General features: G+C 42.4%; 1 protein-coding gene across 1 annotated transcript in view; it reads right to left on the bottom strand.

Moving 5' to 3' along the window:
• igsf5a (immunoglobulin superfamily, member 5a) overlaps positions 1-10,943 on the bottom strand; it is a 52,664-nt gene extending 41,721 nt beyond the window's left edge. Inside the window, exon 1 of the mRNA XM_005454605.4 lies at positions 10,424-10,943. Within this exon, the coding sequence (XP_005454662.2) occupies positions 10,424-10,567 (144 nt within the window). The 5' untranslated portion in view covers positions 10,568-10,943. The remainder of the gene's footprint in view (positions 1-10,423) is intronic.
• Between the last annotated feature and the right edge of the window lie 2,268 nt (positions 10,944-13,211).

Below are 13,211 nucleotides of genomic sequence, written 5' to 3'. Positions count from 1 at the left end.
GATCTGATGTCACATTGATGGAATTCATGCATTTAACCACCAGCTAAAATTTCATCTCATTCAACCATTATTATAGTCGTCCCACTAGGTGGCGCTCTAACCATTACTGACAAATGCATACAAACATTTCCGAGCTCGAGTCTCATCACGCCTGCGACCTTTGGGAGAGATTGGACATTGTGTTTTTGAGCGACAGCAGGTTACTGCTTTTTGGCGAGTGATTGAAACTCCACGTGCCGTCATGACCACCCGTTCCCTGAACGTAAAAAGCTTCGCAATTTAACATCACAAAGGTCTTTAGATTCCACACAGGAGATCGCGTAAATCTAATGAAATCCCTTGGAGGAGTTCGTCAAAGTATGAGGCCTGAAAAGAGGGGAAAATGTCGCCAATTTACACATTAATTTAAAATGGCTGACTTCCTGTTGGATTTGGGATATTGCTCCAGAGACTTTTTTGTACATCTTGATATCTCCAATAAGCTTGCCAGGTTTCAAACTCATACATAAACACAGAGCAGGGCTGTTGTTTTGAAATTTGTAGGGGGCGCTGTGGAGCCATTTTGCGCTCTTCAAGGAAAATGAACATATAAAAGAAATCCCTCATCACATTAGAGGTGTGCGCCAAATTTCAAGACTTTTTAAACTTTTCAAGCCCCTCAAAAGCCACTTCATCTTTCATGGTGAACTGCGCTGCCACCAGGGTGCGCCGTTCAGTTTATAGTCACAATTTTCTCACTGAAGCATCAAGAGGGACTGATGGTGATATCACCGCTTTTGAGGTGGCCACGATGAACCTGTGAAAATCAGTACAACAAAATGAAAGACATGACATTTCCTGGTGCCACTAGGTGGCGCTCTACGTATTCCTGACAATGGGCATATCAATCTGTTCAGGCGGGTCTGACATCATCCCTGTAAATCTGGTACTGATCAGATTGGATTTCATTGAGTTACACTAATTTGTTTCTTCATGGCGAGACCTCAATGTTCACCATGCTGCTGGGGTCACACCCTTCAGCGAAAACTCACAGTTTTCTCTGTAACCCAAGACCAACTCCTTAAGGCTTTCCTGGAGAAATTTGAGGCTGCAGATGTCACCCATTACAATACTGTACCCAAAGTGTAAACATGACATTTCCTGTTCCACTAGGTGGCGCTGTCCCTGGTGTCAAATATGGCAGTTGAAATATGTTCAGGGGTGGAGCCTTATCATATGTGTCCACTTTGGTCAAGGTCGGACAATGTATGACAGAACGAGAGGCAATAAGATTTTCATGGCGAGTCATCGAAATTCGCCGTGGCGCCACGGCCTCACCGTATCCCGAAAACTCAAAAGCTCCGCAATTTAACATGGCCCAGGTGTGTAGTTGACACTGACCAAATATGAAGCTTTTATGATGAAATTCCAATGAGGAGTTCGCAAAAGTTCGAGGCATGGAAATGGCAAAATTAGAGCCAAAATGTCACCTTCCCTTCCAAATGGCGGACTTCTGGTTGGGTTTACGTCAATGGGCCCATAGACTTTTTTGTTCGGCTTGGCATGATACACATGTGTGCCAAATTTCATACATGTAGCTAAAACGATGTGTTCGTAGGGCTGCATTTAACAAGGCATAGGTGGCGCTACAGAGCCATTACCCAGTGCTCATATGTAAACCATTAAAATACAAATTTTTCACCAGACCTGGCATGTGTGCAAATTCCAAGAGTTTTCGAGCATGTTAAGCCCTCAAAAGGCCCTTCTTTTGCCTGAATAATAATAATAATTAAAGCTGCAAGCAGCGATATGAGGGCCCTCGCACCCCCGGCGCGTCGAGCCAAGCCCAACACCTAAACCAGCGCTTCCGATCTGATGTCACATTGATGGAATTCATGCATTTAACCACCAGCTAAATTTCATCTCATTCAACCATTATTATAGTCGTCCCACTAGGTGGCGCTCTAACCATTACTGACAAATGGCATAACAAACATTTCCGAGCTCGAGTCTCATCACGCCTGCGACCTTTGGGAGAGATTGGACATTGTGTTTTTGAGCGACAGCAGGTTACTGCTTTTTGGCGAGTGATTGAAACTCCACGTGCCGTCATGACCACCCGTTTCCCTGAACGTAAAAAGCTTCGCAATTTAACATCACAAAGGTCTTTAGATTCCACACACAGGAGATCGCGTAAATCTAATGAAATCCCTTGGAGGAGTTCGTCAAAGTATGAGGCCTGAAAGAGGGGAAATGTCGCCAAATTTACACATTAATTTTAAAATGGCTGACTTCCTGTTGGATTTGGGATATTGCTCCAAGAGACTTTTTTGTACATCTTGATATCTCCAATAAGCTTGCCAGGTTTCAAACTCATACATAAAACACAGAGCAGGGGCTGTTGTTTTGAAATTTTGTAGGGGGCGCTGTGGAGCCATTTTGCGCTCTTCAAGGAAAATGAACATATAAAAAGAAATCCCTCATCACATTAGAGGTGTGCGCCAAATTTCAAGACTTTTTAAACTTTTCAGCCCCTCAAAAGCCACTTCATCTTTCATGGTGAACTGCGCTGCCACCAGGGTGCGCCGTTCAGTTTATAGTCACAATTTTCTCACTGAAGCATCAAGAGGGACTGATGGTGATATTCACCGCTTTTGAGGTGGCCACGATGAACCTGTGAAATCAGTACAACAAAATGAAAGACATGACATTTCCTGGTGCCACTAGGTGGCGCTCTACGTATTCCTGACAATGGGCATATCAATCTGTTCAGGGCGGGTCTGACATCATCCCTGTAAAATCTGGTACTGATCAGATTGGATTTCATTGAGTTACACTAATTTGTTTCTTCATGGCGAGACCTCAATGTTCGCCATGCTGCTGGGGTCACACCTTCAGCGAAAACTCACAGTTTTCTCTGTAACCCAAGACCAACTCCTTAAGGCTTTCCTGGAGAAATTTGAGGCTGCAGATGTCACCCATTACAATACTGTACCCCAAAGTGTAAAACATGACATTTCCTGTTCCCACTAGGTGGCGCTGTCCCTGGTGTCAAATATGGCAGTTGAATATGTTCAGGGGTGGAGCCTTATCATATGTGTCCACTTTGGTCAAGGTCGGACAATGTATGACAGAACGAGAGGCAATAAGATTTTCATGGCGAGTCATCGAAATTCGCCGTGGCGCCACGGCCTCACAGTAACCCGAAAACTCAAAAGCTCCGCAATTTAACATGGCCCAGGTGTGTAGTTGACACTGACCAAATATGAAGCTTGTACGATGAAATTCCAATGAGGAGTTCGCAAAAGTTCGAGGCATGGAAATGGCAAAATTAGAGCCAAAATGTCACCTTCACTTCCAAATGGCGGACTTCCTGTTGGGTTTAGGACATGGCCATAATAGACTTTTATGTGCGTCTCCGAACGTTAGATATGTGTTCCGAGTTTTATACATGTAGGTCATACCCATCTCGGGGGCTCGCGTTTCTCATTTTTCTAGGTGGCGCTACTGAGCCAATTTTCCCTGGACATGTCTACGGACATTAAAATACGTAAATTTTCACCAGCCCTGACGCGTGTGCAAATTTCATGAGTTTTCGAGCATGTTTAGGCCCTCAAAAGGCCGATTCATTTGCCGAAATAATAATAATAATAATAATAATAATAATAATAATAATAATAATAATAATAATAATAATAATAAGAAACAGAGCAGATACAATAGGGCCTTCGCACTTTGTGCTCGGGCCCTAATTAAAGCTGCAAGCAACGATATGAGGGCCCTCGCACCCCCGGCGCGTCGAGCCAAGCCCAACACCTAAAACCAGCGCTTCCGATCTGATGTCACATTGATGGAATTCATGCATTTAACCACCAGCTAAAATTTCATCTCATTCAACCATTATTATAGTCGTCCCACTAGGTGGTGCTCTAACCATTACTGACAAATGGCATAACAAACATTTCCGAGCTCGAGTCTCATCACGCCTGCGACCTTTGGGAGAGATTGGACATTGTGTTTTTGAGCGACAGCAGGTTACTGCATTTTGGCGAGTGATTGAAACTCCACGTGCCGCCATGACCACCCCGTTTCCCTGAACGTAAAAGCTTCGCAATTTAACATCACAAAGGTCTTTAGATTCCACACACAGGAGATCGCGTAAATCTAATGAAATCCCTTGGAGGAGTTCGTCAAAGTATGAGGCCTGAAAAGAGGGGAAAATGTCGCCAAATTTACACATTAATTTTAAAATGGCTGACTTCCTGTTGGATTTGGGATATTGCTCCAAGAGACTTTTTTGTACATCTTGATATCTCCAATAAGCTTGCCAGGTTTCAAACTCATACATAAAACACAGAGCAGGGGCTGTTGTTTTGAAATTTTGTAGGGGGCGCTGTGGAGCCATTTTGCGCTGTTCAAGGAAATGAACATATAAAAAGAAATCCCTCATCACATTAGAGGTGTGCGCCAAATTTCAAGACTTTTTAAACTTTTCAAGCCCCTCAAAAGCCACTTCATCTTTCATGGTGAACTGCGCTGCCACCAGGGTGCGCCGTTCAGTTTATAGTCACAATTTTCTCACTGAAGCATCAAGAGGGACTGATGGTGATATTCACCGCTTTTGAGGTGGCCACGATGAACCTGTGAAATCAGTACAACAAATGAAAGACATGACATTTCCTGGTGCCACTAGGTGGCGCTCTACGTATTCCTGACAATGGGCATATCAATCTGTTCAGGGCGGGTCTGACATCATCCCTGTAAAATCTGGTACTGATCAGATTGGATTTCATTGAGTTACACTAATTTGTTTCTTCATGGCGAGACCTCAATGTTCGCCATGCTGCTGGGGTCACACCCTTCAGCGAAACTCACAGTTTTCTCTGTAACCCAAGACCAACTCCTTAAGGCTTTCCTGGAGAAATTTGAGGCTGCAGATGTCACCCATTACAATACTGTACCCCAAAGTGTAAAACATGACATTTCCTGTTCCCACTAGGTGGCGCTGTCCCTGATGTCAAATATGGCACTTGAAATATGTTCAGGGGTGGAGCCTTATCATATGTGTCCACTTTGGTCAAGGTCGGACTATGTATGACAGAACGAGAGGCAATAAGATTTCATGGCGAGTCATCGAAATTCGCCGTGGCGCCACGGCCTCACCGTATCCCGAAAACTCAAAAGCTCCGCAATTTAACATGGCCCAGGTGTGTAGTTGACACTGACCAAATATGAAGCTTGTCCGATGAAATACCAATGAGGAGTTCGCAAAAGTTCGAGGCGTGGAAATGGCAAAATTAGAGCCAAAATGTCACCTTCACTTCCAAATGGCGGACTTCCTGTTGGGTTTGCGTCAATGGTCCCACTGACTTTTTTGTTCGTCTTGGCATGATACACATCTGTGCCAAATTTCATACATGTAGCTAAAACGATGTGTTCGTAGGGCTGCATTTAACAAGGCATAGGTGGCGCTACAGAGCCATTTCCCAGTGCTCATATGTAAAACCATTAAAATACAAAATTTTTCACCAGACCTGGCATGTGTGCAAAATTCCAAGAGTTTTCGAGCATGTTAAAGCCCTCAAAAAGGCCCTTCTTTTGCCTGAATGATAATAATAATAATAATAATAATAATAATAATAATAATAATAATAATAATAATAATAATAAGAAACAGAGCAGATACAATAGGGCCTTCGCACAGTCAGTGCTCGGGCCCTAATAATAATAATAATAATAATAATAAGAAACAGAGCAGATACAATAGGGCCTTCGCACTCGAAGTGCTCGGGCCCTAATTAAAGCTGCAAGCAGCGATATGAGGGCCCTCGCACCCCCGGCGCGTCGAGCCAAGCCCAACACCTAAAACCAGCGCTTCCGATCTGATGTCACATTGATGGAATTCATGCATTTAACCACCAGCTAAAATTTCATCTCATTCAACCATGATTATAGTCGTCCCACTAGGTGGCGCTCTAACCATTACTGACAAATGGCATAACAAACATTTCCGAGCTCGAGTCTCATCACGCCTGCGACCTTTGGGAGAGATTGGACATTGTGTTTTTGAGCGACAGCAGGTTACTGCTTTTGGCGAGTGATTGAAACTCCACGTGCCGCCATGACCACCCCGTTTCCCTGAACGTAAAAGCTTCGCAATTTAACATCACAAAGGTCTTTAGATTCCACACACAGGAGATCGCGTAAATCTAATGAAATCCCTTGGAGGAGTTCGTCAAAGTATGAGGCCTGAAAAGAGGGGAAATGTCGCCAAATTTACACATTAATTTTAAAATGGCTGACTTCCTGTTGGATTTGGGATATTGCTCCAAGAGACTTTTTGTACATCTTGATATCTCCAATAAGCTTGCCAGGTTTCAAACTCATACATAAAACACAGAGCAGGGGCTGTTGTTTTGAAATTTTGTAGGGGGCGCTGTGGAGCCATTTTGCGCTGTTCAAGGAAAAGGAACATATAAAAAGAAATCCCTCATCACATTAGAGGTGTGCGCCAAATTTCAAGACTTTTTAAACTTTTCAAGCCCCTCAAAAGCCACTTCATCTTTCATGGTGAACTGCGTTGCCACCAGGGTGCGCCGTTCAGTTTATAGTCACAATTTTCTCACTGAAGCATCAACAGGGACTGATGGTGATATTCACCGCTTTTGAGGTGGCCACGATGAACCTGTGAAAATCAGTACAACAAAATGAAAGACATGACATTTCCTGTTCCCACTAGGTGGCGCTGTCCCTGGTGTCAAATATGGCAGTTGAAATATGTTCAGGGGTGGAGCCTTATCGTATGTGTTCTCTTTGGTCAAGGTCAGAACATGTATGACAGAATGAGAGGCAATAAGATTTTCATGGCGAGTCATCGAAATCCGCCATGGCGCCACGGCCTCACCGTATCCCGAAAACTCAAAAGCTCCACAATTTAACATGGCCCAGGTGTGTAGTTGACACTGACCAAATATGAAGCTTGTACGATGAAATTCCAATGAGGAGTTCGCAAAAGTTCGAGGCATGGAAATGGCAAAATTAGAGCCAAAATGTCACCTTCACTTCCAAATGGCGGACTTCCTGTTGGGTTTGGGTCAATGGTCCCATTGACTTTTTTGTTCGTCTTGGCATGATACACATGTGTGCCAAATTTCATACATGTAGCTAAAACGATGTGTTCGTAGGGCTGCATTTAACAAGGCATAGGTGGCGCTACAGAGCCATTTCCCAGTGCTCATATGTAAAACCATTAAAATACAAAATTTTTCACCAGACCTGGCATGTGTGCAAAATTCCAAGAGTTTTCGAGCATGTTAAAGCCCTCAAAAAGGCCCTTCTTTTGCCTGAATAATAATAATAATAATAATAAGAAGAAGAAGAAGAAGAAGAAACGGAGCAGATACAATAGGGCCTTCGCACTCTCGGTGCTCGGGCCCTAATAAGAAGAAGAAACAGAGCAGATACAATAGGGCCTTCGCACTTTTGTGCTCGGGCCCTAATAATAATTATAATAATAATAATAATAATAATAATAAGAAGAAGAAACAGAGCAGATACAATAGGGCCTTCGCACTTTTGTGCTCGGGCCCTAATAATAATAATGTTAGTAATAATAACAATAATAATAATAAGAAACAGAGCAGATACAATAGGGCCTTCGCACTTTTGTGCTCGGGCCCTAATAATTAAAGCTGCAAGCAGCGATATGAGGGCCCTCGCACCCCGGCGGGTCGAGCCAAGCCCAACACCTAAAACCAGCGCTTCCGATCTGATGTCACATTGATGGAATTCATGCATTTAACCACCAGCTAAAATTTCATCTCATTCAACCATTATTATAGTCGTCCCACTAGGTGGCGCTCTAACCATTACTGACAAATGGCATAACAAACATTTCCGAGCTCGAGTCTCATCACGCCTGCGACCTTTGGGAGAGATTGGACATTGTGTTTTGAGCGACAGCAGGTTACTGCTTTTTGGCGAGTGATTGAAACTCCACGTGCCGCCATGACCACCCCGTTTCCCTGAACGTAAAAAGCTTCGCAATTTAACATCACAAAGGTCTTTAGATTCCACACACAGGAGATCGCGTAAATCTAATGAAATCCCTTGGAGGAGTTCGTCAAAGTATGAGGCCTGAAAAGAGGGGAAAATGTCGCCAAATTTACACCTTAATTTTAAAATGGCTGACTTCCTGTTGGATTTGGGATATTGCTCCAAGAGACTTTTTTGTACATCTTGATATCTCCAATAAGCTTGCCAGGTTTCAAACTCATACATAAAACACAGAGCAGGGGCTGTTGTTTTGAAATTTTGTAGGGGGCGCTGTGGAGCCATTTTGCGCTGTTCAAGGAAAATGAACATATAAAAAGAAATCCCTCATCACATTAGAGGTGTGCGCCAAATTTCAAGACTTTTTAAACTTTTCAAGCCCCTCAAAAGCCACTTCATCTTTCATGGTGAACTGCGTTGCCACCAGGGTGCGCCGTTCAGTTTGTAGTCACAATTTTCTCACTGAAGCATCAAGAGGGACTGATGGTGATATTCACCGCTTTTGAGGTGGCCACGATGAACCTGTGAAAATCAGTACAACAAAATGAAAGACATGACATTTCCTGGTGCCACTAGGTGGCGCTCTACGTATTCCTGACAATGGGCATATCAATCTGTTCAGGGCGGGTCTGACATCATCCCTGTAAAATCTGGTACTGATCAGATTGGATTTCATTGAGTTACACTAATTTGTTTCTTCATGGCGAGACCTCAATGTTCGCCATGCTGCTGGGGTCACACCCTTCAGCGAAAACTCACAGTTTTCTCTGTAACCCAAGACCAACTCCTTAAGGCTTTCCTGGAGAAATTTGAGGCTGCAGATGTCACCCATTACAATACTGTACCCCAAAGTGTAAAACATGACATTTCCTGTTCCCACTAGGTGGCGCTGTCCCTGATGTCAAATATGGCAGGTGAAATATGTTCAGGGGTGGAGCCTTATCATATGTGTCCACTTTGGTCAAGGTCGGACAATGTATGACAGAACGAGAGGCAATAAGATTTTCATGGCGAGTCATCGAAATTCGCCGTGGCGCCACGGCCTCACCGTATCCCGAAAACTCAAAAGCTCCGCAATTTAACATGGCCCAGGTGTGTAGTTGACACTGACCAAATATGAAGCTTGTCCGATGAAATTCCAATGAGGAGTTCGCAAAAGTTCGAGGCGTGGAAATGGCAAAATTAGAGCCAAAATGTCACCTTCACTTCCAAATGGCGGACTTCCTGTTGGGTTTGCGTCAATGGTCCCACTGACTTTTTTGTTCGTCTTGGCATGATACACATCTGTGCCAAATTTCATACATGTAGCTAAAACGATGTGTTCGTAGGGCTGCATTTAACAAGGCATAGGTGGCGCTACAGAGCCATTTCCCAGTGCTCATATGTAAAACCATTAAAATACAAAATTTTTCACCAGACCTGGCATGTGTGCAAAATTCCAAGAGTTTTCGAGCATGTTAAAGCCCTCAAAAAGGCCCTTCTTTTGCCTGAATAATAATAATAATAAGAAGAAGAAGAAACAGAGCAGATACAATAGGGCCTTCGCACTCTCAGTGCTCGGGCCCTAATAATAATAATAAGAAGAAGAAGAAGAAGAAGAAGAAACGGAGCAGATACAATAGGGCCTTCGCACTCTCGGTGCTCGGGCCCTAATGAGTAACAGTGGGTGGACATTAGGTAAGGCTGCACTTTTTCCACTGATCTCGTATAGAAAACTATTTCTGTATCAGTAATATGTTTTCTTTCTGTCTGCTTTCAGAAGTGCACATGATTATTTGCAGCTAGCAGGTTGTAATGCAGCCTTCAGTAATTTTAATAAATCACACAGCAGTAGTACATGGAAGATACTGAAGTGGCACATAACCCAGGCAGCTACCACAACTAAAACCTGGTGGAGTCTTTCGATGCTGAGAGCAGCTTGGTTGCTGGCAAACAGAATTTGCATTGCACGGTCAGATTTCGCCCATCCCTTTCTTCTTTATATGTCAAGTGGTCACGGAACGTCCAAGTAAGAAATGCATTCCTGCCCGTGCGGGTCCACTGTGTCACTGATGCCACCAACATTAAGCGCTTATATTGGAGCCTCTTATTGCGTGTTTTGTTTGGGTTTCATGTATTCCGTCAGTTCCTAAAACTGAATATAATATAATATAATATAATATAATATAATATAATATAATATTAGAGCTATCACACTAACGCACTTTTACTTGCTCACAGCAAAGCCAGACTGTTCTGTAATACGTTTTACACTTGTTGTGAAATAAGTTTTCCACTCTTTGCTGTATTGATATCGGAGTATAAAAATGTAAAATCATCTCAGTTTTGAATCTTTTCATTAATATTTAAAAATTCCCCAGAAACAGAAACATCCTCAATTAGATCAACTTACTGTGTGATACCTCCAGTCCTGGCGGGTGCCGTGGATCAACGCTTCATTTCCTGAAACAGCAGGTGAGCTGCGCTGTGGCTGACTCCACCTGCGACTCTCACAGGGAGCAAAGTTCAAACCTGGTTGTAATATGCTGTGCTCCATAAATTAATCCTGCTTTGTTAATCTTTTGTGTTGTTGTAAAGTGTTGATAGATGTCGTAAAGGGGGTGTGTATTTTTTGCCCGCATGTGGGGGGGGAAGAAAGGTTAGGCTAGCAAGCAGGACGTGGAGCAACAGTTTTCTGACCGTCACCGTTTAATGTTGTTTTCGTTGTAACATAAAGGGAATGTAAACAGAGCTCCCACCAGAGGCATTTGGTTTGTATTTTTTCGGTTTGTATGGAGAATAAATGTTTTGCTCCTTTTTCCTTCGCCTCGTTTTTGCTACCGAAAGGCATACAAGCGATTTAACAAGAGCACGAGTCAGAAACTTTACGTCCTGCAGAAGCGGCAAAGAAGGACCGAAGGTTGCCGCTACACTGGTCACTGAAACATGCCCTTATTATCATACCTGTCAGTGAGTAATAATGTCCCAAACATCCACTCGGGGTGGGTGTGAAGTAGATAGAGTTAACTGATTCACAAACAGAGTCATAAACAGCCATGTTAGTCAGTCTTTATTTAACAAGCATTAAATGTCCTAATATCACATATATCAATATACTATAATATACTATAATATAATTGTATGTGCTCACTTATATCTGTGCAAGCAAAAGGTTTATTTAACTCCATCAATTGTTTTGTTATTACTAAAGTTAACCGTCACTGTGGCAGGGTGTGGTTTCTGGCTCAGCTGCAGAGTTTTCAGATTGCAACTATAACGCTGTGTGCCTGAGTCCTTTATTATCACAGTCACACTCCAGTCGGACCTGCTTATCAAAAAACAGCAAACACAGATCCAAAGTGACCTTTCAGTCTACAAATATGAATCTCAAAGACATAAATAATCTTTAGTAGACAGTGGAAGCGCCGTTAGAAGCAACTAATGTCATGTAGCTCAGTGCAACAATCACAATTCTTGTTCTACTGCAAGGTTTTCAGAATTAATAATTAGTCATTATGAATTGGGTTAATTCAAAATGAAACATAGTTTGCTCACATTAACTACTTTTTTTGTTAAAACTATAATCAAATGACGAAAAGTTTTTCTTATTGCTAATTAATGCTCAGATTATCCTCTAATAATCTGAGGATAGAGTTATGGTTGTGCAAACTGGTGTTACCCTTCTTAGTTTTAGAAACTGCAACTGGCAAAAGGATTAGTTAAGTTAGTAAACATCACGCTCATTTTGAATTTGATGCCAGGAATACAGTTCAAAAAAGTTATGACCGAATCCCAAATAAGTGTAAAGGTGGGAAGCAGCTGGCCACTCTGTAAAAGGCTATGTGGGCAAATGGTGGAACAATTTAGGAAACATTTCAATCAGCGTTAAAAGAATTTGAGGACTTTATCTACTCTGGAAAATTCTCTGTACACACTGAATGAACAGCAGTGATCATCTGGTTCCCAGGCAACACTGCATTAAACGGATTAAGTTACGCAGGGGATTATTACAGTCAGTGAACATAGTTCAGGCCTTCATCAACACATACAAGTTGAAATTCCACCACATAAAGAAACACATACTATTTAAACAAACTCCAGAAATGCTGCTGCCTTCTCTGAGCCCAGTCTGAGCCCAGACTCTGGGACAAAGTTTAAAACTGTCCTGTGGTCTGACCAGTCCAAGTCTGAAATTCTTGAATTCAAAACCAGTATCTGTTATGGTATGGAGGGCTTAATGCACATAATTAATGTATATGACAAAGTCCTGCTGATGTGAACAACATATACAGGTTTTAGAGACTCTTTAACTAACTAACCAGGAAGCTCATTCACTTTCTCCTGACTGTTCTTTCTACTGTTCTTTATCAGACAAACAAAAAACAATACAAACAAGACCAGTAGTTTTAAAGATAACAGACATTTTATGATAGTTTGACCTTGTTTGACATTGAAGAAGAGGTCAGAGGTCCAATGTAACAGGATATTTAGAAAGCTCATATATCATTGCCTATATGCTTACATGTGGTCAATACAAACAATGGCAGTAAGAAAGAGAGTTTTAGCAGTTTTACCTCAATCTATTGACCTTGAAGGAGAGGTCAGAGGTCAAATGTAACATGAAATTTTAAATCTTTACACAGTACTTTTACATGTTGACAATACACGCCACCTAACTGTCATAGTTTCTAAGTTTTAAGGCTTTTTGTCCCTGTTTGACCAATAAATCCTTAAGTTGATCTTAAAGACACTGGTGGATAAAAGGTAAGTTTTTTGTAAAGACTTGTTAAGATGATCCTACTTTACAGCCCTAAAAAGCTTTTATCAGAATTAATTTAAGTTTATTTGAATTATCGTTACAGACAAAATGATATGCATGCATGCAAATGCTACCTCCTTGGAGAAGGTAACAATGTAAATGCAAAACAGGGGGAAACCAGAGCTGACACAGTTTTATTCAAACTAAAGTCAACTGCTCACATAGCAAAATTGGTATGGCCCAGATCTGGCCCACACAGTGTGCTTACACATGGCCCACATACCGCAAAGAATGACGGCCCTTTGTTGGCCCAGATCTGGTTTGCCAGAGGTGGCCCACACATTGGCCAGCACAAGGCCAGTTGCAGACACACTGCTGGCCCTGTGCTGGCCCAGAACAGTTTCAGCTCTGGCCCCAGATGTCAGCCTAATGTGTACCTTAA

The sequence above is a fragment of the Oreochromis niloticus genome, linkage group LG10 (assembly GCF_001858045.2).
Source record: "Oreochromis niloticus isolate F11D_XX linkage group LG10, O_niloticus_UMD_NMBU, whole genome shotgun sequence".
Taxonomy (NCBI): domain Eukaryota; kingdom Metazoa; phylum Chordata; class Actinopteri; order Cichliformes; family Cichlidae; genus Oreochromis; species Oreochromis niloticus.
The sequence above is the reverse complement of the archived record's forward strand: the minus strand, read 5'-3'. Positions and strand labels throughout refer to the sequence as shown.